The sequence below is a fragment of the Leptinotarsa decemlineata genome, unplaced genomic scaffold (assembly GCF_025532065.1).
Source record: "Leptinotarsa decemlineata unplaced genomic scaffold, Ldec_3_MD MMD2_tig00026369_RagTag_RagTag, whole genome shotgun sequence".
Taxonomy (NCBI): Eukaryota; Metazoa; Arthropoda; class Insecta; order Coleoptera; family Chrysomelidae; genus Leptinotarsa; species Leptinotarsa decemlineata.
In genome coordinates this window covers 6,293,760-6,321,647 of record NW_027412709.1, presented here as the reverse complement: position 1 = coordinate 6,321,647, position 27,888 = coordinate 6,293,760, and the positions used below count along the sequence as shown (strand labels likewise).

Below are 27,888 nucleotides of genomic sequence, written 5' to 3'. Positions count from 1 at the left end.
TTCATCAATAATTCTACGACGTAATCCATACAAATTGGCTGGCTGTGTAGCATAAACTTTAGACTTTAAATATCCCCACAAAAAGTAGTCCAGTGGTGTTAAATCTGGTGATCGTGCTGGCAATTCAATTGGACTTCTGCCAATCCATTGTCCTTCAAAATGATTATTCAAACCTTCTTGTTGAAAATGGATAAATTCATCTTGACATCTTGGATCCTGTTCAATTATTTCAACTATACGAGGTTGTATTGCCTCTTCAAGAAGTTGTAAATGAGAATCACCGGTTAAATTTCCATCAATGAAAAATGGACCTATAATAAGATTGCCTAATATTCTGGACCCACATAGCAATAGATATTCCAGGAATATTTCATGAATATACATTCAAGGATATTGTATTATGCTATGAATATGCCATGAATATAGATATCTCCTGGAGAATATTCCCTGGAAGTGCTCCTGGCGAACCTTTGATACATTCTAAGAATATTCCTTTGGGGATATTCTTGGAATATCTTGAAATATTCTTAGAATATGTAAGGTATATTCTATTGAGAATATTCCGGGAGTAGAATCCGAGGAATATTCATAAAATATTGGGGATATTCATAACTTATTGTAGGAATATAAAATAGGGAATCACCATAGAATATTCTAAAAATATATTTTATGAATATCCTAGGAATATTTGGAATATTCCAAGAATGTGACGAGTATATGCTATTCATAAATACATTTATTTCAGAAATATGAAAATATTTCAATATACATTGAAATACTTGACGTTTCTACAAATATTGAAAATAAAAAATCTAATTCCAGATATTTATTCACTGAATAAAATATTCCTGAATATTGTCATGTTACAAATATTACAAATGTATTCAAATTAGGATGTTCCTACTCTCAACAAAAATGTACACTGAAAAATATACTAAAATAACAACTCTCTGAATTCATCAGCGCTAATTGAAAAATAATAAATATATCATTTCATTCAAGAAGAAAAAATGTATAACATCAAGAAATGAGCGAGATATAGGTTTCTCACTTCAAAAAATAAACCCACAAATGAATTATTTTAAATGAGTGGTATGATGGGTTCTTCAATGAATTTCACTTACTCAAAGTTATCCAAACTTTGCTCACCAGAAGAGTTTTCCTGCTATTTGTCCAACATTAACGTTCATTATTACTATTTGAAAGTGGCACAATAAAATTGGAATACAAATCAAATAGATATTTTTCTCATAGGTTCCTCATGAACATTTACAACTTTTTATGACTTGGAGAACAACTTGTATTCCCTAGTTGAAAAGTACTCTTTACGTTTTCAGTTTCTTGGCGCACCGTCTTGTACCGGGTACCATTCTGTTTCCTTTTTGGGCATATTGATACTATCTTGAAAAAAAATTATAAAAATTATGAAAACAAATGATACAAAAGAGTCATTCACTTACTTTTCTCTACTGAAGATACACAACTAAAATCACTCTAGTTTATAAACATGTCAAACCAACAAATCCCACACACGAACTTTCCTCGGGCCTGAAATGAGGTATTGTACGTTAAGCATCGTGGCTTCATTATGTCATTTACTTACTTTTCTTAAAGACTGAATATGTAACTCTACTGTTTGAAGATGCAAAAGCAAACTATTCGCTGTGCTGCAAATTGGACAGCCTCAAACTATAAATGGTACACTGAACATGAGAGAATTATACTTTGATACTGACACCAATACACCATACATTACACACGCAAACCTGCCATGTCAACCGCCATGTTAAATCAAATGTCGATTTCAACGCAAAGCTGCCAAGCGATGTCTGTCGCGCGCTACACTTCAATTGACCAATAAGAAACGTCCAATAGTTCACTTCCCAATTTCTCTGTTGCCAGGATTTGTCGCTTTGTAATTGAATAATTTCAATTACAAAAAGACAAATAGGATGAGAATAAACCGATTCATTGATGCATTGGTTCATTTATTGGCCCATTCGAATTTTTTTGTCGTTTCCAACAGTTAGAATCTTCGCGTTAAGTTCAAAAAGTTAGGTTATGCATTCGATTAAAATCTTCAAATATTTTTGTTTTTAATAATATTGAATTATTTCAATACGTTATCATAAGATAATTCAAAATTCCAGTAATACATATAATACAATATTCCAAAATATACCGTGGGGATATATTCTAAGGATATACCATATGGTATATTCGATCGACAATATTCTTTGAATATTCACGGGAGAATAATCTATTTATAGATATTCTATGCACATTCTTTCGGGAACAATCCTGACATATTCATTCAAGCATATTCTATGAATATTCTAAAGGCATGTATATATTCCAAGAATATTCTATGAATATTTGGAATATATACATTCGTTTTATGACATAGAGGGAATATTCCATGAATATCTGGTGCTGTGTGGGGACACTCAACTTTTGGGGATGTTGGTTATGTATTTCTGCGTATTGTGACGGTTCACGCAACCATTTGGATAAAATGAGCTTTCGTTCGAAAAACAGATGTTATAAAGCAGCTCGGGATTTTGCATTAATCTTTCACTCATGCCCTCACAAATCTCCTGTCTTCGGTCAAAATCATCCTCATTGAGTTCATGAACAAGTTTAATTTTGTAAGGATGGAATTTATGGTTTTTAAAGATTCTCCTTGCGCTCATATGGCTTATTCTGGCCATTGCTGATAAACCTCTGGTACTTAACCTGGGATTGGCGATGACTTGACCAATCACTCCAATTGCATTATCGTCATTCACTACCATTCTCTGAACATTCCTTTTCTTATTCAAAACCGAACCTGTCTCCCTGAATTTTGTGACCAAATCCAGAATGTGATTTCTGCTTAGGTGTTTAGCAGGGTTTTGCTCGTTAAATAAAATTAATGTTCTATTAGCATTTTGGTCGTTGCCAAAAAATAAAGCAATAACTGAAACCCTTTCAGCAGTAGTGTAAACAAATAACAATACACGACCCGTTTAAATAAAACAATCGAACGATGTACTAATGAAAACTGGAAGAAGAGGAGTGGGTATTGATTTTAAAAAAGGGATTTTATTTAACAAAAAACTGATAAGAAGAACTGCTCGAATTTTTTTTTATTTAGTCATACAAGTCACCGAGTGGTCTGTCTAATGTATTATTAACATGGCAATTTTAACTTCAAATTACCTTGAGAACTAATCGTTACAAAAATTTTCTTTCAACAGAGTTATGAAGGTATTCGAAAGACCTTTAAAACAAGGTGCCACGCGACCTACTTTTCCTATCTAAATAAGGGTCGTCGGACGCACCCCTCCGAGGGGATGCTTCCGACATATATATATATATATATATATATATATATATATATATATATATATATATATATGTTATTTTATTTATATTGCATTTATATATGTGTTTCAGAAAATGCGACTTTCAAAATTTTTATTTTTATTTTTTTGGTAGGACTCTAGATATTTTTAATAACCTACTAGCTTATATTCTGATTTCATGCGTTTGAATATGTTTTTTCTTTCTCAAAATGTTTCACCAAAGCTTTGTCAATGAGAACTTTTCTTTGGCCAATAAAGCATATTTATTATTATTATTATTATTATTATTATTATTATACTGGTACATCATTGTATGGCAAATTCATGGACAGAACACTCAAAAAATGGTGAAAAACCGCGGACACGTGTTTCTGGCTATTTATTACCGAAAATCACATGTAATATTTCTCAATCGACAAGAAATGTTGAAAATGACTACCGCCCGCTCGGATGCAAGAATCCAATCAACAGATTAAGCAGGTAGAGAAATGCATCTTGAATAAAATACAGAATGTGAAAATTGAATAATTATCATCATGGATACAAAAAAATATACGATTTTGTTTTGGAATACGTATATTCTTTCATTCTAAATTTATTTCAATTAGGTTTTTTTTCTCTTTTCATTCATCCATGCTACTCTCGTCTTACGGAAAGACAAGGAGGAACTTTGAAAGTATTTTGTCTCTAACGTTATAATTCCTCAGTTTTGCAGAAAAAATTTTATGAGCTAGCTCCTCCCCACTTTCGTCAGTGCATCAACGCATATAATAAATAATTCTGCACCTCATGCAATTCTCATAGTCTCTAGCACGAACTACAATGAATCTTCTTTTCTATTGCATTATTGTCATACATTTATTCAGACTGTATAAATGTTCTGACTTCGATCAATTCGTTGATTATGTAAGTGATAATTTGAAATACAGTGAAGGGTATATTCCTCGAAAAAATAACAAGGATTCAGTGGAAACTTGTGATTCTTCTGTCCATTGTAAGTATTTTATTCGATGAAAATATCAAATTCTGAATGCTTTTTGCATTCACGACGGGATCAATATTGAAAAAACAATTTTTGTTGAAGATATAAGTACAAACTTCGTTCAAACTATATTGAAAGTGTAATAATAGTTTTTGTGAAATCGATCATGACAGATAGTTGGTTCAGATATTTGGATAGTTGTGATAAAAATTAATCATTCATTTATATAACTCACTGAAAATATTCAATAACAGAAACCATGAGATCAAAATTGAATACAAGTCAGTAATTCGATTGTTTAAATTTAAAATCTATATTATATTGTTGAGAATACAAAGGTCAATGAATGTATTGAGTATAGATAAATATGAAAACGAATAAAGAATTCAAGAACTATATAGCCAATACTGCCACAACGAATTATTTCAGCAATTTTGTTTGGAATTCCATAATACCACATAATGTGAATTACAAAAACAACAACAAAACTGGATTTTTATAACATTGAGTTGTAGCATTTGTATTTTTTCTCCAACATTAAATTAATTTCATTCTTGCTATTTACATCATAGTACCCCTCAGTCTAAGAATCATCATATTTTATCAGTTTTTTGCGGTAACACTTATGTAGACAGAAATAATGTACAGAAATGACCCAGAAGATCTTTCTCAAATAATTATCTGAATTATTTGATTATATATAGATAGACATATATTATTTGGTATGGTGTATTCATTATCGATGATATTTTTATTTGTTAATGAGGATAATTTATCGTGTAAAAATTTGGCTTTTGGAATTGAAAACTTTTATTTAATTACCTTCAATAAATGTATAAATAGATAAGTACTTTTTGATCATTCCCATATTGATTTCAATATAAGAGCCACCGGTAGACAGCTGTTTCAGCTTATTGGAATTATTTTCCAGCAGCTTGACTGCATTAACCTTTCTATATATATATATATATATATATATATATATATATATATACATGCAAATGTCGGTTGATTGGTCAAACCACCAACACTGACATAACTGACATATAAACTTGGAAAGTTGACTTGGGTGTCACACCAATAGGTGGTTCCACTTATGTTTCGCTTGCGTTAACGCAGCTATTTTTATCGAATACTTTCTTGGTTTTTTCTCATTTTGTCTTCAATTTGGCTCCTGTTGTTGACTCCGTGCATATGTGTTGTTTCCTGCTTTCGGCAAACAAGTGTTGCCTATCTTTACACTTGGCTGCACCGCGCTGATGAGGCCAATAGCCAGATACACCTATCCGCGGTTTGCCCCACTTTTGGAGTGTTGTGTTCACTAATTGTTTCATTTTTGATATTTATATCATACCCACTCGATAAAATCTCTCTTTGTATTTATATCCTGGACCCGGATGTCACGCATGTAGCTATAGCTGCCTAAATGGTCATGTTAGATGTAGCCTGGAAATTCTAGGTCTTCTAACTGAAACCACAAATGTGCGGTTGGCTCCTGTTGTTGACTCCGTGCATATGTGTTGTTTCTTGCTTTCGGCAAACAAGTGTTGCCCATCTTTACACTTGGCTGCACCGCGCTGATGAGGCCAATAGCCAGAAACACGTGTCCGCGGTTTGCCCCACTTTTGGAGTGTTGTGTCCACTAATTGTTTCATTTTTGATTTTTATATCATACCCACTCGTATATATATATATATATATATATATATATATATATATATATATATATATATATATATATATACCCTACAGAATAACCCCGTATTCATTTAAAAAGTTTCTTATAGCTGAGATCGAATTAGCTAGCTGAATGAATGCTTATGAACGTCATTGTTTACAAGAATGGCTTATCAAAGCGCCTGACTTTCGCTTTCCTCAGGTCGAGTGGCCTGAAGTCGAAAACTGAGGGGTTCATCATGGCTTGCCAGGATGGTTTCTTCACTACCTCAGTCTACCTCAGCCGCGTTATGGGTATAGAGGTTCCTGACACAAGGTGCAGGGCCTGCCGCGAGGCGTCCGGGACCCTAATGCACTTGCTATCAGCATGTCCAGCATATGCGGTCTCGACCTATATCCATCGACATAACGCGGCCCTAAGAGTGCTATATTACCATCTACGACACTCTTACGGTATTGACGAAACGGTGTTGCCCTACGCTCGGGAGGATATCGAATCCGTTGTGGGGAACGAGAAGGGCCGAATATATTGGAACTATTCGTTCGCTACCCTCAGGCTCATACAAGCTAATAAGCCTGATGTAGTCCTTCTCGACCACGATATTTGTCATGGAGTTTTCAGCTCCTGGCGCGACGAATGAGGAGAAAAACGGATGAAATATCGAGATTTTCTCTTCGAACTCCGCAGACTCTATCCAGACCACTCTGTCGAAATGGTTGTTCTGATTTTTGGAGTCCTTGGTGGAATGATGCCCACTCTACTCTCAAATCTTAAAATCATACCGGCTTGCTGCACTGAGGCAGAAATCTCAGCCACACAAATGCAGAAGGCTGTCATTCTTGGCTCACTGCGCTTGCTCAGTGCACATGATTCTCAGACCCGATGATCACTTACCCCACGGTGTGGGGAATGGTCACTAGTTGATAATGCTGGCGCGCCCTCCCGAATGTATCGGGGCTTCGGGGGATAGGGCCTGACCAGCACACACTATATGTAATAATAATGAAGGTCCTTTTTACTTCTCTACTTCAATTTCACATAAGGATTATATAACTGGTCAAAATTCAGAGAAGCACTTGGCATTGAAGGTATAGATCACCATCGTTCATTTCATAAAAATTTTGTTTTTCAATATACCTATTTATTCTTTGAAGAGTTATCCACCGTACGCCCAAAGCTTTCCAATAGTTTAAGTAACTGAAGTATCCATTTCAAGTATTATTATAGACAAATATTCGTATTGAGCAGTTTATGTACTATAGTTTGAATAGAGCTTCATTGATACTTTTTTATCAAAACATTCGTCAGAGTTGGAATTTTCCTGATTTCATCTTCAAATTTTTTCACCTATATCATTCGATATCGTTTACTCATCCATTTTTTCGAAAACATGCGACTTTCTGAGAGATAAAATAGTGTACCTACCTCCATTATTTGCTAAGATAGAAGACAATAGCGAACTTCAGGTGATTGGGGAAATTCCGTAGTTCATAGTGGCGATCCACATGATCACGTTTTGGTTGGAGTAATGTCTTTGTTTGCTTCCAAAACGTCACAGGGATTACCCAGTCTTTAATCGAATTTCGCGAGTATCATTTCTCTGAACCGGTTCGATCACATATTTCAATGTTAATGTAAATGCAGCGCTCTCAATCTTCTTGTAATTTCATTTCATTAATTCACAAGTAATGTTTATTGTGTCGTCAATGTGATGAAATCATCGTTTCCCAGAAAAAATATTGGAACGGTATCGATTACTGTCAGATGCTTGAAGACTGCTATAGGGACTGTTGCGCTTTTGTTGCAGACAATTTTGTAGACCTGTACTTCTTCAGAGCTTGACGGAAGATTGTGTCCTAATGCCTTTAGTCAACATTTTTATTCGTTTCAGCTATCAAGTAATCTATCACGTAATGAATTGCTTATACTAATGGTTTTTCATTTTAATAATGAACAAAAATACTGCAAACTGTGTAGCTTGAGTTTCGAAGTTGAGGAGGTTTGTTTCATATTCGAAAACTTTTTCTAACTGTTACTTTCTAGATTTTAGTTTTTCAACTATCATTTGAAGAAATACATCAAAATTTGAAAGAGCTGGGAGGTTCATGGTTCGTGATTTGTATACGGAAGATAAATATTTTTTCCAGATGACACCATGGATTGGTGTCTGTCTCAACAATTTTTTTTTACGGATTTTATTGCATTCTCTGCATTCATATCAGAGCGTTGGGGGTTGGGTAACTGAGATTTTCGGTATCTTAGTAGGTGCTAATATAGGGTTCGATGACTGAATTCAAAATGCAAGATATTGAGTATTTCACAGGGTTCCGATTTGAATCATTAAAAACACCAAAATGAATCTTGGACTTCTTAACGAAAATTCGCATGAAAACAGTGAACCTCATTTTATTATGTCGGATACATTATCAGAAATCGACTGCTTGCAAATCATCATTATTCAATTCGAATATTATAATTCATTTATAATTGATGATCTAATAGATTTTTAGATGCCAGTAACCCCAAGCATGGAATGAATTGAGAGAGGAGCTCTGAAAAGTTAGCTTGATGGAAACTTTCACCACTAGTTTTGACTCTTTTACTGTTTTAATACAATAGTCTAATATTTCACCTATTGATCATCTAGGGTTTCTAATACCTATGTGATGAAATGTATACGTGTATGTGAAAACTTAGTTGACTGTCACTGGACTATCCCAGTTTTATTGAAAAGAATGTTTTCGCTTGGTATCTGGAAAAACAACTATGAATGTTCTAATATCTATGGGAAAAGTTTTTATCAACATTTATTTTCTGTTTACCATGGAAATTTTCCAGTATTTGTATATTATTGTTGTAGTAAAACACAATCATAATATTGATAAAAATAAAATATCATAACTGATATACATCATGAGATATGAAATTCAACAGAAAGTTGTATTACTTATTCAACGAAAGTCATTTTTTGTGGAGGAAAATCAGTTTTTTATCGACCTTTTTTGGGTATTTTTACCTACGATCTGAAAAAATATGAAAATTATAATGGAGAACTTTATACAAGTGTAGAAAGGGCAAACTATTTAGTTTATCCCGATAAGTTACTGTGTAGAATCAAAGTATATTTTACAAAGAAAAATGTTTTATTTTTCTTCTTTGAAATTTATGGAAGAAGTTGAAAAATGAATAATCAGCAAAGAAACGACTGCAAATATCTTTGAATTTTTTGTCCATTTCTGAAGACGGAGGCAGATTTTGGCCTCCGAAACATTAAGATAAGTATTGTATTATTTCTTAGCAATTTTTTTATAGGCAAAATTGTTAAATACGACGAGTTACTGATAAATAGAACATTTTTCTTTACTTTGATTTTAGTTATCGGGATAAACCAAAAAGTTTGCCCTTTCTACACTTGTATAAAGTTCTCCATTATAATTTTCCATATTTTTTCAGATTGTGTAAGGTAAAACTACCCAAAAAAGGTCGATTGAAAATTATATAACTTCTCTTTGATGTAGACTGCAACAAAAATAATATTCTCGCTACTTTGGAAATGTGGAAATTAAGATGTACCTGTCAATTATCTAATACAATATACCGTCAACCGGGGTTATATCGGACGATATTTTTAATTATCTGTCTGTATTTCTTTTATTATACGAAATTAGCCCTAACTAATACATTCTATAATAAGAAGTTAACCTAGTAAACATATTTACATAAAAAAATATTTTAAAAATTGTCAGGATTATATATTTTTTTTCAAGTGCGTCCGATATAACCCCGGTTTTGGGGGAATATCAGACGATTCCCTTTTTACATTGAAAAAGAACGCGTTGAGCCTGGTATCCGGTATAGGTTTGGTTAAAAATCATTATCGGACAGAGTGATGTAGTAAAAATGAAAGTAAAAATCGATATAATGGAAATAAACGTCTTTATTCATAAAACAAAATCTTGTAGGAACGTCAAAAAATAGAACACAAAAACTTCAAACATTAGATTAAAAATGAAAAATAACATTCTGAAAACCCAAGTAGGTAGGTATACCTACTTGATCCCTTAACTCTGTAACTGCAGATCTTCAAACATAAAAATACCGCGATGGATTTTAGGTGCAGTTAGAACACTGTGGATCTGTTCAAGTTTGATCTTGATCTTGTCTTCAACGTCCGGAAAAACAAAGGAATATTTGTGACCCTTATAGGATCTGAGGCAATTCACATTTGTATTGTATTGTATTGTACAAAAACTTAACTACAGCAAAACAACCATCTTGTAATGTATCACAGGTTACTGGAAGTTTAACGTTAGGTACTTCCAACGAGGATTCATCGTCCGGCACTTTAGACGAGGAGTCGTCGTTAACACTATCGTTTTCTAAAAAGATTGCAGAGTTTGTAGTATCATTATTTGCATTTTCATCAATGATATCTGCTTGAGAGATAGATAGCGTTGACGTACCACCATTCACTTCGCATAGGTCTTCAAGGAACAACAATCGCATTCACCACTTCTGTAAATGACGCTTTCATTGCATCATCTGTGCCTCCTGCTGGTTGTTTCCGAATCCTTTTCAAAACTTGTTCTGGATCGAATGGCATTATGCTAGATGCTCGGAAATCAGACCGTATATTATTCGAAATGCTATCCTTCGATTTTTCCAGAAGCTTTTTCAGCAGCGAAGGAAATACAGATTTTGGCACAACTCCTTTATGGGTCCGTTTCCATTCGGTCAGAATTTCTCGCTACACCCGTTTTAGAGGTGCAAATACTGCAACGTCCAGGGGCGCTATTCTTGAGATCTTTCGCAACTACGATCGTTCGCAACACTGCGAAGGGTCTACTTGCGAAGACTTAATGGTTTCGAAAATTTTAAAATTTACAGTAAGGTTACTGAGAAATAATCTTCAGGGTTCAAATGAAACTTCATAAATTGTTGGTTTATATGTATTTGATATTTCAGTGTTTGATGGTTAACCAGTATAATATAGCAATATAATGAACATTCTGATAAGGTACAAAATTATTCTAATTATTCCGAAAATAGTTATCTATTAGACGCTGCATTGCTCTCCTTCCTGCAGCTAGCTGGGGGATTTATGCGTCTCACTGGATTGTGCCCATCATTATTTTCATTGTTATCATTGAGATTTGCATTGAGAATAATTTCAAAGTCAATATTTTGTATATCTTCATTGTCATTCTCAGGCATTGGGATGTTATACTCTATACACATATTGTGAAGAACAACACACGAGTTTATTATCCTGCATATCACGGCTGGTTTATAATGCAAAGTTCTATGCTTAAATAAACATCTGATTCTCATTTTCAAAACCCCATTACATCTTTCAATAATACTTCTGGTTTGTTTGTGGGCTTTATTATAATTATGCTCTGGTGTACCTTCAGGTGGTTCATTTTCAAGGGGTGTTAAGAGCCATGTCCTCAGTGGATAACCAGTATCCCCTAAAAAATATGTAATAATTCATTACAGATATAATTAATACATTTTTTACTAAAAACTTTGGCAAACATCAGTTGGGCGAATTGTAATCACTATCTATTGAAAACAATCCTGACATACCTACCTAACAAATAGTAGTTTGTATGACCTAAAGCATGAAGATTGGTAAACACCTCCAAGATATTGGAATTGGCCCAAATGAATGCATCATGCGTGCTTCCTGATAATTTTCAGTTTACTGTTGCATATCTGAAAAACAAAATTATAGTTAAGAAAAGAGAATTGAAACTTTCTATGTTAAGTTTGAAAATGTCCTTATAGGATGAATAGCTACAAATAAAAGTGGTAAAAAACATAGAAAGTTTAAATTCTCTTTTCTTTTCTTTTCCTACCACGTAGTTAACGGCTATATCCATCAATTTATTGAAAATTGAAGTTGTTATTACATTTTTGCTGAATTAATTTAAAAAAGGCATATCAGAATCTGCAATCACAAACGTAGAAGTAGACTTACCAGTTGAACATTAATGGAGTGGTAGCGTTTGCGATTAACATAAATATGTTCGGGATGTTCAGCATCATCGACATTGGGTGGAAATATTGCTATGTGCGTACAATCGATACAGCCAACAACTCCCGGAAAATTGAAATCTTCGAAAAATCTAAAAAGTATTTGAGTTTTCATTCAGATATGTGGAGGTTGAGTTGAAACTGAATATCTGTTTATATACCCAGTTTCTAGAAAGATATATACTTTTGTAGGTATTTACCGTAATCGTTCTCCATTTAGTTCTTCCATATTTCTTGGGAAAGTCACCCATCTGTCAAAAATTGCTGGTTCATTAAGTGCAACACTTATTTCCTCAATATATCGAGATACAGAAGATTGTGAAAAAGATACAAAAATTCCTCTCCCGATGTCCATTTGATAACTTCCTGTTGAGAAGAAGCGTAACGCGACCAATACCTGAGGAATACATTTTTTAAAAAACATTTTATTAAATTTATATCAATCTTACCCTGGTAGCAACGCTCATGTCAGTACGTCGTCGTTGTGGTCGCATAAATGGAGATACCATATCAATTAAATATCTACATAGCTCCTTGGTCATTCTAAAGGTTTGCAAAAACTTGATGCTCACTCAAAACATCAAGAGGATCGATATTATCAAACCGAATAGGTTGACGTATTGGTTCCTCTGCTATTTCTAGGTTCTCTAAATTTGCTATATACTACAGTTCATCCATTTTATATAAATTTTTCAACTAGGTACAACTCAACTAATACGACAAATTTCAACCACTAAACATAAACTTTCTGAACCACTCTACCTAACCACAAAATTATGTGACCTAACCTCTCCAAATTCGTTTGCAAATCGTTTGCGAACTACAAAGTTCGCTCGCAGTAAATTGAGAGCGATTGCAGATTGTGCGAAGGGTCAAGAATACCATTACTCTAGGATCATTCGCAATATTCAAACTTGCGAAGGACCTTAAAAGTTGCGAACGGTCAAGAATAGCGCCCCAGAGGCTGACATAGGTGTGTCGAATTCTTCGGCAAAAAAACAAACTGAATATTGTTTTCTGTGCAACTTTTGATAATGCGGTAGGAAAGATGGCTTGCCAGGTTGTTGCAAATAAGAACCTTCTTGCCCTCCTTTCGTCGCAGACATAGAAGGGCTGTTTTGAGAAACCAGTCCTCAAAACATTGAGTATCGAACCATCCACTTAGTGTTCTGTTATATTGCGTGTTTTAGGGACCACCTTCTATCCAGTCTGGGTAGAGATTTGTACTTTTGTACACAACGTATGGAAGTAAACAAGTGCCATCTCCAGCCGCAGCAAACATAACAGACGTTGACATTTTGGAAAAATCCATTATTCTTCTCGCATGCTTCTCTCCATGAGAAATAATAAGTAGTTTTTTACCGGGATCATCTAATAGGTTTGTTACATCCATATTAACAATATTTTCAGGTGAAACCCCCTGGATTGTCTCGTTCAAGGGCTTAAAGTACTCTTTAATCGTGTCTTCTGTGATTTCAGCTTTCACTCGTTCAATATTTTCACAATTACGGAGTGATAACTCCTTGTGTTGCCCCATGAAGTGTTCAATCCAGTCATCACCAGGTCTATTATCGTTAAAATATTGTATATTTACGCCCTTACTGTTCAAATAATGACGCACGAAGTCCTTGGCCTCTCAAAAGGATATCCGAATTCCTGCAGGAGTCATGGCATCTACTATCCAACGCTCTTCAGCCACTGACAGAATTATGCTCAGAATGCTTACCTCTGTAAATATCGTAAAGGGTGCTTTTTGGTACCCCGTACATTTCTGCTGCTTGCTTGAATGAATATCCACCATCTAATATGGCCTTCAATGTTCTTTCCATGCTTTCTTGGAAATAATTGCGCCGATAAGGTGTTCCTAGCTTATGAAGGTGTTTTCGTGGCATATCCGATATTACCCCTGAAAAACGCACTTTCAGTTAATTTCGATTTTATGCAAAAAAGAAGGACGCAAAATAAACTTTGAGATTATGGGGGTCTTTATAAGATTGAAAACAAATATTAATCCCATTGCACCATGTAGCTATCATGCACAGGGTTCACACGCCAGAGGACACTATTTGGCTGTCTCAATTTTAAAGAAGAAAGTGACTCTAATAATTAATTTTTTGTGAGCTTACCTTGATTTTCTGATCGATCGCGAAACACATGTACGACTGGTAGTTTATCCGTTAATCTAGGGATATTTTTGTTTAGTAAGCGAACTGTCACCCAACATATGTAGCGCGCTCAATTTGAAATACAACCACATCGTCCAATATAACCCCTGCCATCCGATATAACCCCGGTTTTCATGTGGAAATTTGTTTGAGCTATTTTCTAGGATATTTTTTTATTTATTTGATTTGAATAATTGATGATTGAGGTTAGATACCAATTGAACTGACTACAAGGATGCGCTACATAACAAAATAGACATGATCAACAGTATTTTCTCGTCTTTATCTCTTCATATATATGATAGGTGGCACAGTGATCTCTCCAAAATGCGTTCTGGTTCAACTAAGTGTCCGAGATTATTTCGGACTGTTTGAGATGTTTCGCTCATACGCATCATATCTTGCGCAGTTTCCAAACAATTTGGTATGTTAGAACCAGAACAAATCTAATATTTTTTTGCTAACTCTTACCTACAAACAGAAAACATTATTTTCAATGATAATTGTCAGTTTTCTGGAAAACCTAATGTGCTCCATGAGTTTAAGAATGAGTGATGGCATCATGTTTGATGTATTATTTTTTATTATAACAACTTTCTGTCTGAGACATGTTCAACATTTTATTGTCTCCAAAGTTTGAAACCAAAGCTTGAAAAGTTGTAAATTAATTTGAAATTTATAAAATTATTGAAAATACTAAAAACAACAAGACCAAAAAACTGGAATTGGTTAGTTGAAAAGATTTTGGCATCAAAAATTAAGGAATGAAATGAATTGAAATTATTACCTATCAAAGTGACATCCGAATTATTTGATTTTGCTATCTTCATCATAAAATGTTTATTATTCCATTTATTTCATATCAATTGAAATACTTTTTCATACGATGTAAGTCGACAGAAGATTCTCCAAGAAACATTGTTACCCACAGTCAAACAAACGTTTTGTATGGAAGTTATGAATGGAAAAATATTTTCAGAATTGTCAAAATTTACTGAGTTGGGATTATACGTATTCATCACTTTTTTCTATACGGATTTTGTATTTTCGTATCTATTCTGAGTAAGCTATTTCTAAGTGAAACACATAATGCGGTTTTGTAAACTATTCACTAGAATTAACACGATGAAGTATTACTTGAAAAAAAGTTTTCTTTATAAATATTTCAAACGGAATCTGACTTCGAGGTAGAGGTAGAATTGAAAATTTGGGTCAGAAAACTTCAATACTTTGTTTTCATTTCAAGTATCTAAGATGTGATTTTCTTCCGTTAGATATGAAAAATTGAGAGTGACAAGTTTCAAACTGAAGTTGACAACATATTTCTCGGATCAACGACAGTGAACGATTATTTTTATTCTATGTTGCCATATTAATAATGTGAACCGATAGAAAATGTTCAGATATTTTTCCACATAAAGGTACTAAGAAATATTTTATGTAGTTGAATAGACGAACAAATTTGTGAAGTGGGCCACTTCTTAAGATTGGATATGAGAAATTTCTCCGAGTGTAATTGGAGAAACCGTACTGAAATGCATATAGGTATCAGAATATTTGCATTTTTCCTAACAACTAACCACAAGCTATATGGAGACAAGTGAATGGGATGAAACGTAACAATCATCGGGAACGGTACAAAGGTCAAAAAAATGAACAGAGACTTCTTAGTTTTTCCATAAATTGAATTGTTATTACAAGATGGTAGATGCATCGTCCGGTGAAATACCATCGAAATGACTTAGGCAGTGCGAAGGTGCTTTTGGCCAATCGGATCTCCGGGTGGGGCCCTATTCAAGAGCATCATCCTACAGAAGTTATTCGAAAACCAATATTTCTGACAGTCAGCAGGGTCTTCCTAACATCAGTCCACAGGGAAATATCATGGTAACTGCAGTTGCTAGGAGGCCCACTATCAACTTAAAAAATTGATTTCTGCAACATCAGACTCAACTCAAATATAAACTCAGTGCACCAAATAGTCCTCATATTCTTGCACTCACAGAATCCAAAGTCAGTGCTTCAATAAACTCCGTCAATTTTCTATATCTCGGCTATGATTTCCACTCCCGATTCAGCCTTAACTTTGGAATACCTCTTTTTATCAGAAGCGATCTCTTCTGTCAACGAAGGGAAATGCTGGAACCCCGAAACTTTAATGTTATGTGGTTAAAAATAATATCACAGATCTCTATATTCATATGCTGGGTTTGTCAATACACAATATAGGGCACTATTCTCTTCACTTGCAAACACCATTGACTTTCTGCAAATTATTCATCTCAGTGCTGAAATTTCCATATTCGGTGACTTAACAATATAGAGTGGCTCAAGTTTTCAAATATCAACGACGAATAAGGTGGCGAAGTTGAGACTTTTGCAATAAGCAGTGGACTTACTCAGATTATATATGAGCCAACCAGGATTCCTGACCGTGATGGAGAATATGCTAGTCTTCTGGATCTTAACCTAACAACCAATCGTGTTAGGAATAACACGTTGAAAGGTAAGACCTCGTTAGTCCTTAGCTCGCACAAGTTTCTCAACTTCTGAGAGTTGTAGTTCGTATGGAGGGACAGCTGATTAACGGAAAAACAGATTTTAAACAGATTTTTTTTAATTTACACAGTCACCGAAATATTTTCATTGGGATCTTCTGACCACAAACTTATTTTAGTGTTGAGTGAATTACAGATAAATTTTGGGGAGAAATATGAAATATGGCAGATCAGCTGAATGGGAGGATCTTCAATTTCCAAAATTTCCCCTGACTAGATATTTGTTTCAGCTCTGGAGATCCATCAATTTGTACTTCTGAAATCACGGAAGTTATTCTACCATCAATGGATGCATATATTCCTTTTTCAATGAAACGATCTTCTAACGGCGAACCTTGGTCCAACAAAAATTGCGAGCAAGCTGTCGTCTTCAAAAATCTCGCCTACCGGTAGTTGCGCAAAAATCCCAGTGCCGAAAACTGAACTAGGTTCAATAACGCTAGCAACAGCTGCAAACTTAGGATAAATGAGAGCGAAAAACTTCACAATCAGAGAATTAGGGATGATCTGCTTGCCAATCCCAATGGGTCTAGATCCTTCTTGTCGGTAGCTAAAGCTGTTAATCAGAACTTTATAAAATCCATAATTCCACCACTAACATATAAGCAGATGGTTCAATTACAACAATGCCGGAAATTACTTTCCGACAGCGTCTAGTCAGGCGAATTTTGAAACAGCTCAGTATCAACAAGGCGATGTAGTGCCCGTCATCATACCTAAAAAGTACGCAATTGAACTCGCACCAGTATTTTGCAGACTTTTCAACCTGTCTAAGATATAGATTTTTCTTTCTTGTTGGAAGATTGTTCGCGTTCAGCCTATTCCCAAAAAGGGTAAGAAAAATCTTCCAAATAACTATAGACCTGTCGCTTTGCTATCAGTATCAGGCGACTTCCTATCGTTTGTCACCCATATTTGGAATAACGCAATCGAGAAACATGGAGAGTTGAGAGTTGTTGCGCTTGATATTTCTGAGTTCTATGACCGTGTGTGGCTTGAGGGTTTGCTGGCCAAACTTTGATGCTATGACTTGTCGGATCATTTTTGTGTATGGCTCTTCAGCTTCCAGAAAAAAATGTTCCCTGCAAGTGGCCGTCAATGGATATCTTTCGAATACGTATACCATCAACGATGTATTAAAAAAAAAACAATATGTTGCTTTGCTGACAACGGCACACTTGTCTCATTATTCCATTTGGATTCCAGGACATCGGCTACAGAGGCACATCTTCACCGGCAGCGAAGGTTTGCGTATCTTGATGAGGATGTAGAAGTGATTTCGAATTGGGGTGAAAGTAGCCACGTTCAATTCAATGCCACAAAACCCCAATCATCGGTTGTTTCCGAACCGGATATAATAATGTCAGGCCAGACAATTCCGCTTTCTGCTTCGATAAGTATGTAGGGTGTTAAAATGGATACCAATATGTCTTGGCACAATCATGTCGCTGGAATTGCAAGGGCTACTTCTCTAAATTTTGGAACACTGTCCCGAACCAGAAAACTATACGCACCTCAGCAACTTTCGATGCTTCATAAATCTCAGATCATACCTTCTTTGAAGTATTATTCTCATGTATAGAGCTCTGCCCCCAAACATATCCTGAAGTTGCTGGATTCCACCTAGAAAAGAGCCATTCACCTGATTGGAGACACGAACATCACGTGCAACCTTGATAGCCTGGAACATCGAAGAAAAGTTGGAGATTTGTCTCTCTTCTATAGATACTTTCACGGAAGGTGTTCAAGTCACTTGGCACATTTGATTTCACCAAGAGCGGTACATATTAGAAATACGCGACGACCTGTGGCTGCTCATCATTTTCAGGTTCAACTCAGTACACCTCGAACTTCCCTGTTCAAGAACTCTTTCATCTGAAGAACTGCTTTTATGTGAAATAAACTTTCTGAGATTTTTTTTCCAAATGGATTTAATCCTCAGCGATTCAAATCCAATGTGAATCGCTACTTTCACAAGTGAATATATGAAATGAAATTAAAAAGTTTTATTGTATTCAAAATGCCAAAATGCACTATAATGATAATAAATCTTAACAATAAATCTCAGAATAAACGTTTCATGTCAACACGACGACTTTCCATTTTTTTTTCAAATGCAGTCCTATATTTTTTATTACAAATATTGATGAAGCGATGAAATCACAATTGGGTCATATATAACACATGTAAAACAGTGTTATTTACATAATATTAATCCATTATTTAAAAATATAAATCTGATATAAAAAATTATTTTGTGCTAGTATAATGCCAAAAAATCATTGCTGTTTTGCGAATTGTACGTCGGATAATCGATATCCGGAAAAAAACGTGTTTTTTATACCATTCATAAAACGTCATATTAATGAAGTTAGGTGTAAGAAATGGATACATGCTTCGAGGAGAGTTGACTTAACAGTGCAAAAAATAAATAAATATTCATAAGTATGCTCTGAACATGAAATGAATAGTAAATTTTTCATAGTTAATTACCATTGATTAGAATGAGATATAACCTCAATCGTTTATTAAATTATATTCATTTATCATATTTGATTAAATTCATTTTATTAACATCTATATTTGATTCATATTACACTCGAAAATAAATCTGAAATTCATAATTATTTTAAATTTCTTTTATTACAGTTTGAATCTACCGCTACTCTTGTACTAGAGTAACTAACCTGTCAATTCATTCACTTTTTTTTTCAGTTACTTTTAAATTACGGCATGCAAGCCAACGTTTTAATGTTAAAACATTGTTATCCTTCACAGTTGCAAATTTTAGTTTTGCTCCAGGAACATCTTCTTTTGTTGAAAACATTCTTTTTTAATTGTACTTCACCATATGTTTATATAAGGATTAGGCAGTGTCTGTCCCTACCGAACTACTAGCGCTGCTAGTGAGTGATTTTTCGTACTTCAGGAAAAAGGTTCATTATAGCAAAAAACATACATTTTCATCTGTCATTTTCGTTAACAATTTTTTTGTCTTGGAGCAGCACTGAATTTCAGTTGCAGAAATTATATCGTTAGAGGAGGCCAGTCTTCAGTTGGTCTCCGTTAGTGTACGATTGCGTTTGTTTTTTATTTAATTATTCGGGCGAGATGCCGTGACGGACCGGGACTGAAAAATATTTCGGTAAATCGTTTTAGCGTTTCTTGATAATATTTGTTATTCGTGTATAAAACAGGCAGTATTGTATTATAGCAGAGCTTTTTGGTAACATTTTTAAAGTGTTTTCTTTCCATTTCAAGGTGTTTTCACCTTTCGGTAAGTTTTTTTCCATTTATTATGGATGAGTTGGACGAAATTAAAAAATCTGACGATATAGTCGATTGGTTGATGACAAATAATTTCAAGTCTTTATCTTATGATAATAAATTTTACATTATTAAAACTCTGGGAAAGCCTCAACCAAATTTGGTTTCAAGTAGGGAGAAACACTGATGAATGAATGAGTGTTAATGAAAATGTAATTTTCATATGTAAACGCACCCCTTTCACCCCCACGGGGAGCGCCCCAGTTGGAATATTTGAATATTTTTTCTTATTGCACATTCAAGACCTAAAAATGTGTATACCAAATTTTAGCTTCCTAGGACTTACTAGTACGTAGAAACAGAGATGAATAAGTGAGTGTTAAGTGAGTGATTTTTCCATTTATAAGTATAGAAGATAGATAGATTCCGTATAAAATTTGATTCTGGAAAATCAACCTTGAAACAAGAATTACCTACCGTAATAGAAAAATTTTCAAAAAGGAATGTTAGTTGTGTTGAGGTATTTCCTTATCGAAATTATCAGGTGATGTTTGGGGTATGCCATTAGTTGAATACGTTTTTAAAAATTCTAAACAATTCACAAAAAAACAAACGACATGGCTATTTAAAAATTATTGTCACTAATGGTATGATTTAAAAATATCAAGTGTGGTATACCACTGAATGGTGATTTTATTGATTCATCAATATTTGTAATGAAAAAGACAGGTTCGTATTTAAAAAAATATTGATGATGGTTCAATACAAGATTCATTGTCATATCGATGCAGTACCTTTCGAATATAACTTTTTTTATTTCTTTTTTCCAATGTCATCGTCTTTATAATTGTTACGGTTTAGAATATAGCAATGTTACCACATAATAGAAAGAAACGGCCTATATTTTTATCAAATGAATTTATTTCTTTTCATTCGATGAAAGGAATTACCTCTTTCGGTGAACTGTTTTTTGTGAATTCATTGTTGAGTCATATGTTGAACTCCTCTCTTTACTTCAACGAAACGAGAATATAAATATTTTTTTAGTGCTACCCTTTGGAATTCTGAGATGAGTAATTGAATTTTGTTTTTGTAGATTATGGAGAGTACGATTTTATCATTGTTGGAGGAGGATCGGCTGGATCAGTGTTGGCGAATAGACTCTCGGAAATCAACGAGTGGAAAGTACTTTTGTTAGAAGCCGGGGGCAATCAAACTGATTTTAGTGATATACCAGCATTTAATGGCTATGTATTGCACTCACACATGGATTGGGGATATTATGCAAAACCCAGTAAAACGTTTTGCCAAGGTAAATATCGAATGTATGATGTGACATATAAAATATATTCATTAGAAATGTCCATTCTATCGACATATATTCGAATCACAAAAAATATGTTATTCAATTTCAGTAAAAGGGGTTAATTCTGACCTTCTGTCATTCATTTTTTTGTATTATAACAGTGATGAAAATACTAATGAAAGAAAGAATGACATAACTTAAAAAATAATAGGAAGGAATACGCACTTTAAATTACAAAGTTGACCCTTACGTATACATAACAATCTATGATATGGAAAGGTATCCAACAATAACACAAGAAACTTTTTCGATATAAGTTATGAAGATTTTCGTGCATTCCTCACAGAGAAGTTCTTCTTATTAAATGACAATTTTTACGAGAAGATCGATGTTGCAGCAATGAAGATTCCATTGAGCCCAGTAATAGCAAATTTCAAATGAAGGACAATTAGAAGGAAGTATCAGCATAATTTACTTACAAACCTTCGACATAGATCCGAACAATAATTCATAAAAGAAATAACCTGAATCAGTTCATGAAGCATCCGAATGCGAAACGTCATTTGTTTACTTTTCACGGTAAACTGGAAATATGTATACGTAGACCGATATATCATGTCCTTTTCTATAATCATCCCAGGCAAAAACAGTGGATTCACTGAAACTATTGCAGAAAGTTCCTGCAGTATTTTAGAATTTCAACTATTGGCAGTATAAATGAGGCAAATGAGAAAAAACTTCAAAATGGACGAATGATATCTGAAATCGAAAAGGCCAAAGCTTGGAACAACAAGTAATAATTGGAGAAGCTTGCCTATCCTTCATTTCTATAGAATCAGACCAAATACGTCATCAATTCCTTTTAATATCGAAGTACTTCTGGAGAAGTTATCTACACAAGCTAGTAAAACATCAGAAAAAATTTCATAGACGATCCTCAAATCCAACGGAAAACCATACTTTACTAGACCGTGGACGCAAATACCTAACAGCTACTAATCAAAGTATGAAACCAACGGCTCTATTTCATAAATGAATGATAAAACTGACCGAAACTTGATGGGCATTCATTATAATATATTTGAATTACAATCTATCGTAAGATTTCCACATGGTAATATGACAAAACATTTTTCTTCCTCTACTAGTAATTCGTAGACGAAGCTTACAACGTCACTACACATTTATAGGTTTGTTTATGTTCATTCAAGGAAGTTCACCTTTTCTGCGGAAGATGGTGCCACTATATCCTTTGTACAAATACATATAAAACTATTTTTGGGTAGGTTTTCAATGACCTCATCGGTGATAAAGAAATTTGACTCTTTTTCATTGAATAAACTTCTTGTGAAGAGCCTTCCTTCCTTTCCAGTGTCATGCAGAAGTTGTGTCTCAATGGCTATTTGCGGAAATTTGCTTCTTAGTATTTTTTCCATCTGCTAGTCTTCTAGCTATAGCTTATCGCTATAGTAAGACTGCAAGAGAAGACAGGAGAGCAAGTTATGATAAAACGGACTTTTATTTTTTGAGTATAAATTTTTATAATTTGCAATACTTGTAATACTGAGATTTTGCAAGGATTCAGGAACGGAGTTGCGCAACTTATAAATTTGATATTTGAAGGAACGTCTGAATGTTTCCGTTTTAAATGTCGGTGAAGGTAACAAACCTCCGAATCTCAAATTCAAGTTGTGCACATCCGTTCTAAATGTTATTTTTTTATAGAGATATATAGGAAATTTTTTAGGATAATTTGATAATATAATAAATTTGCATGGTGAATTCTTCTAAGTTCCATATCCAACCATCCGATTTCAAGCAATTTGTGTGATATTCTTTGAAACTTTTTTATGTCATAAATCAATCTAAACAAGAGTTTTGTACTTTCTGGATTTTTTACTGTGAACAGTAGTCAGATTTGAAAATTTGACAAAACTAATGTTTCATATGATTTTATTTTAACACTTCTTGGAAAAAATTGCCGGTTCCCATAAATCAATTTTAATGAGCTATATGCACATTGAATTAACTTATTGATATGTTTTTCGAATCTTAGATCTGAGTCAAATATGACTCCTGAATTTTTGGCTTCATTTACTACAGTTAACAAATTGTCTTTGATTTTTACGTTTATATCTCGCGTTTTAGCACAATTATATGCAGAACCAAACAACAATAATTTTGATTCAGTAGAGTTGATCAGTAAGCAGTGATCAGAAGCTGAATCAATGAAGGTCGCTAGTTCTTGCTTTATAGTACCACAAGCATTATCCACGAAGAAAAACTGTAATCGATTTAGGTGTCATCTGCATAGACGTGACTCTTACAAAATTTCAGAGATTTTATCAAATTCAGAGTGTATATAGAAAAAAACCAATGTGCTCCGGATAGAGCCCTGAGGTACCCCTGATTTCAGTGTCAAATATTCAGAATGGACCATTGCAATATGTACACACTGATTGAACAGTGGTCAGTAATGAGAAATTAGTCAAATGTTCTCTTATTTGTAACTCAATACTTCTTTCAAGAATCTTAGAAAGAATAGGCAAAATGCTTATCCCCCTAAGATCTTTGTATTCTGCAGGTTGTTGATTTTTGTGTATAACCTTTACTACTTTCTTCCAAACTAACGGGACGACACCATCAGACGTGTATTGAAACACATCTTTGAATAAAATTTATTGTGGAAATTCTATGATTATTATTATTGATAGTATTATAAATGTTCATTGAGTAACGGGTCAGAGTATTTATAATGATAATAATAATGAATTGACATCTTTCAGGGTAGCGGAGTTTAGAGTGAGCTACTCTTACAATCAACGACACATATGTTACTCACTCATACCTACTGACTGGATTATCCAGACTGTCAAAATAGTCTCATTGTTCAACACATTTTCGATTTCAATGGTTATTTTCATTTTAAACGTCAACTGATATTAAAACATGTAAATCCATTCAAAAATGAACAAATTCACTTTACACTATGTGGAAAATATTAATATCTCTGAAAATATTTCACTGATTCAACAGATGTCTGTTGAATAACCACAGTAGTTAGAGTCTGAAAAGAAAGGAGAAAAATATTTATGCTACGTTAAAAACAAAAGTATGGTTTCAAACACCTTCAAGAAAAATTGTTTTGAAATTGTTGACAAAATATTTTTAGCACCGGTAATTTCTGTTTATAGTGGAAAAAAACTTACCCACAAGCACTAATCTACTATTTTATTAACCTTTATTTTATTGTTACTTCTTACGTTCCTTCCTCAGATCTCTCAATGCAAATAAGTTATGTGTAACCGAATAACATTTCCAGTATATCTCTGAAATTCTTGTGAACTACCAAATCAACAAGATCAATTGGCAACTCCAAATCGCAGAGTTTACTCAAACCAGAAGATTAGGGTAACGATAGTTATTCATTCATTATTTCACATTGAACGTCTCGAATCTCAAAAATTTCACGTAGCTGAAAAAATATAAGATGATCTTTATTTTTCAGGAATGGTAAATAAACAATGCAGTTTTCCTCGAGGAAAAGTACTGGGAGGTTCTGCAGTTTCAAATGTAATGGTCTACCATAGAGCATCCCCCTTAGATTATGACTTCTGGGCAAGTTCAGGCAACGATGGTTGGTCTTACAAGGAAGTTTTACCATACTTCATCAAATCTGAACGAATACAAATAGATGAATATGACCACGGATACCACGGTACTAACGGTCCTCTTCGTGTTAACTATACAGCACCACATTCCACTGTGTCAGAACCTTTCTTCAGAGCTTGTGAAGAAAAAGGATTGAAAAGAATTGATTACAACGGAAAAGATACACTTGGGGTATCGAGAGTGCAATTCAATATAAATTTTAATAAACGTGATAATAGTGCACATGCTTTCCTTGATCCTATAATCGATATTCGATCTAATCTGAGAGTGCTACTCAATGCATTCGCCATCAAAGTTTTACTGAAAGGTTCTACCGCTGAGGGAGTTGAGTTCGTAAAAGATTGCAAAAGATACATCGTGAAAGCCAGAAAGGAGGTTATTTTATCTAGTGGTTCCATTAACAGTCCCCAACTTCTGATGGTTTCTGGAATCGGACCAAGAGAGGAGCTGAACAAACACAAAATAGAAGTAAAAAATGAGTTGCCAGTGGGAAGGCATATGAAAGATCACACAATGTTCTTCAATTTGGTGTTCAGAAGTAACGAAGTTGCACCAAACAAAACCCTCAGAGAAAACTTGGAGAGATACATCAAAGGCGAAACTCCTCTCACCAATGCACTAGGAGTTGAAAATGTCGCTTTCATCAACACAAAAACGCCTGGGAAAGGATTACCAGATATAGAGCTCATAACTTCTCCACCACCTCTTGGCGTAGCAAACAAATTACAGTCTATTTTATTCTTCAATTTCGATAGTGATGTCAGTAAAGTTTTCGATGGTTACAATCCCCTAACCGACTTCTCAATATACGTAGTCTTATTGAATCCCAAATCAATTGGATCAGTTACTCTCCAGTCTAAAAATCCTATTGACTTTCCAGTAATTGATTTGAACTACTTTTCCGACCCAAACAATGAGGACATTGAAACTATGTATCAAGGAGTGAAATATGTTTTGAGTTTATCGAAAACGAGAGCTTTCAGGGATATCAACGCCACCTTTATCGGTCATCAGCTAGGGTGTGAGGATCTGAAGAAAAATGGTTCCGAAAGGGAATACTGGTACTGTGCTCTCAGACAATTCTCCACCACAATTTTTCATCCTATGAGCACCACTCGGATGGGGCGTTCTCCTAAGGAGTCAGTAGTAGATAGTAAGTGTTTAGTACACAGAACAAAGAACTTGAGAGTTGTGGATGCTGGAGTGATACCAAATATCATAAGAGGGCACCCTAATGCTCCAATTTACATGATTGCGGAAAAAATATCGGACGAAATCAAAAAGTACTATGGCGAACTGTAAATCATGCAATTATTTGTGTTGGAAATATTATTACTATCTATTCTCTTTTTGAAATATATGGGCGTAGTGTAACCTGAGTCAATATGTAGAAACTACTCCCAACAATTATTTCTTTTCTGATCAATACCGTAGATTGCGGAGGATGGTGGTGTGATGACTGCAACCTAGGACCCTCCGAATTATATTTTAGTTTTTAGTACATTATGTGATTATTATTATTTTTCCAATAAATCCGATTGACATAATTTTTTTGCTTATTTTATTTTCATGTTTTCAGTTTCTAATTTTGTTACTCAACTCTTCAGTTCATTTACTGCCTCAGTATTATAGAGTAATACGTAATCCGCCATTTTCTAGCTGCGGTCAACTTGAATTTACATCTTTTTCAAAGTGTACTACGCTTCTGCTAGTCAATTATTGTTATTTAATACTCATATTTGGGTAGTTGTGGAAAAATATGTAATCTGTAATTTTGTAGCCGCGGCCATCTTGGGTTTACAATGATACAGAATTTATTGAATTGTATTGTCATGAAAACTAAATATGTGTACCAAACATCAGATCAATTTGTCAACGTGAAGGGGATCACAAAGTCCTTCCAATAACTGTCGACTAGTTGATCAGATAATAATAATAATAATGATTATGGTCTTTATTGGGTGAAATACAATATACATCCAAAAGGCGAAGTTCAAAACTGCAGTGTAGGACACTACAAGTTTGTTCTACCACTTCCAGCCAGCCAGCCAGCTACGAGAACTGGCAACAAAAAAAATTAAACAAATACAAACAAAAAAACAAAAAAAAATAGAAAAAGTAGTACACATCTGATATCAATCAGCATTCCAATAACAAAAAAAATACATATGGATAAACTATTGAGTATTTAAGTTTTTTACCTAGTTGTTCAGTTTTCAATTTTTGCCTAAAAATACCTATTTTGAAATGTTTTGAATGAGGAGGAAGTTTATTGTAAACGTTGCATATCTGATACGTAAATGATCGTTTGAAAAATTCATGAGTGTGTATCGGAGGTGTTAATAACCCTTTATGTCTTACATTCAAGTTGTGCACGTCAGTTCGAAAAGTAATTTTACTATATAGATAGGTCGGAATTTTATTGCAGATAACCTTATGATAGAAACACGCTGAGTGTAACGACCTTTGGTTATCCATATTGAGCCATATTGAGTTTCTGATAGCTTTGATGAGATTCTGTTCCTTTTACATACCACATGAATAAGGCTAAGGCAGGAGTATTGAATCTTTAGGAGTCTTTTCTTGATCCTAATTGTGAGGCTTGTCCATAGAGTACATCTGCATTGTTCAAAGATGAAAAAACGAGACTGTCACATAGATTAATTTTTGTGTTTTTGGGGAGGAATTTTCGATTTCCGTAAATCAGCTTTAGTGAGAGGTAAGCTTTCTGGATTAGTTTATTCACATGGGAATCAAATCGGAGATCACTGTCTATAGTCACCCCAAGATTTTTTGCTTCCTTCGCAATTTCCAATACATTAGAACCTATACTAATATTGAGTTGTTGATTTACCACATCTCTGTGATTTTTTG

At 34.2% G+C, this 27,888-nt stretch overlaps 1 protein-coding gene and 1 long non-coding RNA gene across 3 annotated transcripts; one reads left to right on the top strand and one right to left on the bottom strand.

Annotated features, from left to right (window-relative positions):
* Nucleotides 1-954: 954 nt before the first annotated feature.
* On the bottom strand, nucleotides 955-2,954 carry LOC141486781 (uncharacterized). The gene is made up of 3 exons (XR_012468041.1): nucleotides 1,604-2,954; nucleotides 1,461-1,548; nucleotides 955-1,401 (listed from the first exon to the last, which is right to left on the bottom strand). It is a non-coding gene; the product is annotated as an uncharacterized lncRNA (long non-coding RNA).
* Nucleotides 2,955-4,158: 1,204 nt separating this feature from the next.
* On the top strand, nucleotides 4,159-26,561 carry LOC111507509 (glucose dehydrogenase [FAD, quinone]). Of its 2 annotated transcripts, none has more exons than XM_023162820.2 (3): nucleotides 4,159-4,341; nucleotides 21,133-21,348; nucleotides 24,851-26,561. In XM_023162820.2, exons 1-3 carry the CDS (start codon nucleotides 4,170-4,172, stop codon nucleotides 26,314-26,316), a joined length of 1,854 nt encoding a protein of 617 aa, XP_023018588.2. In that variant the 5' UTR covers nucleotides 4,159-4,169; the 3' UTR covers nucleotides 26,317-26,561. The 2 variants fall into 2 exon arrangements, with proteins under 2 accessions (XP_023018588.2, XP_074041327.1); XM_074185226.1 differs by lacking the exon at nucleotides 4,159-4,341 and adding an exon at nucleotides 19,905-20,046.
* The last annotated feature ends 1,327 nt before the right edge of the window (nucleotides 26,562-27,888 follow it).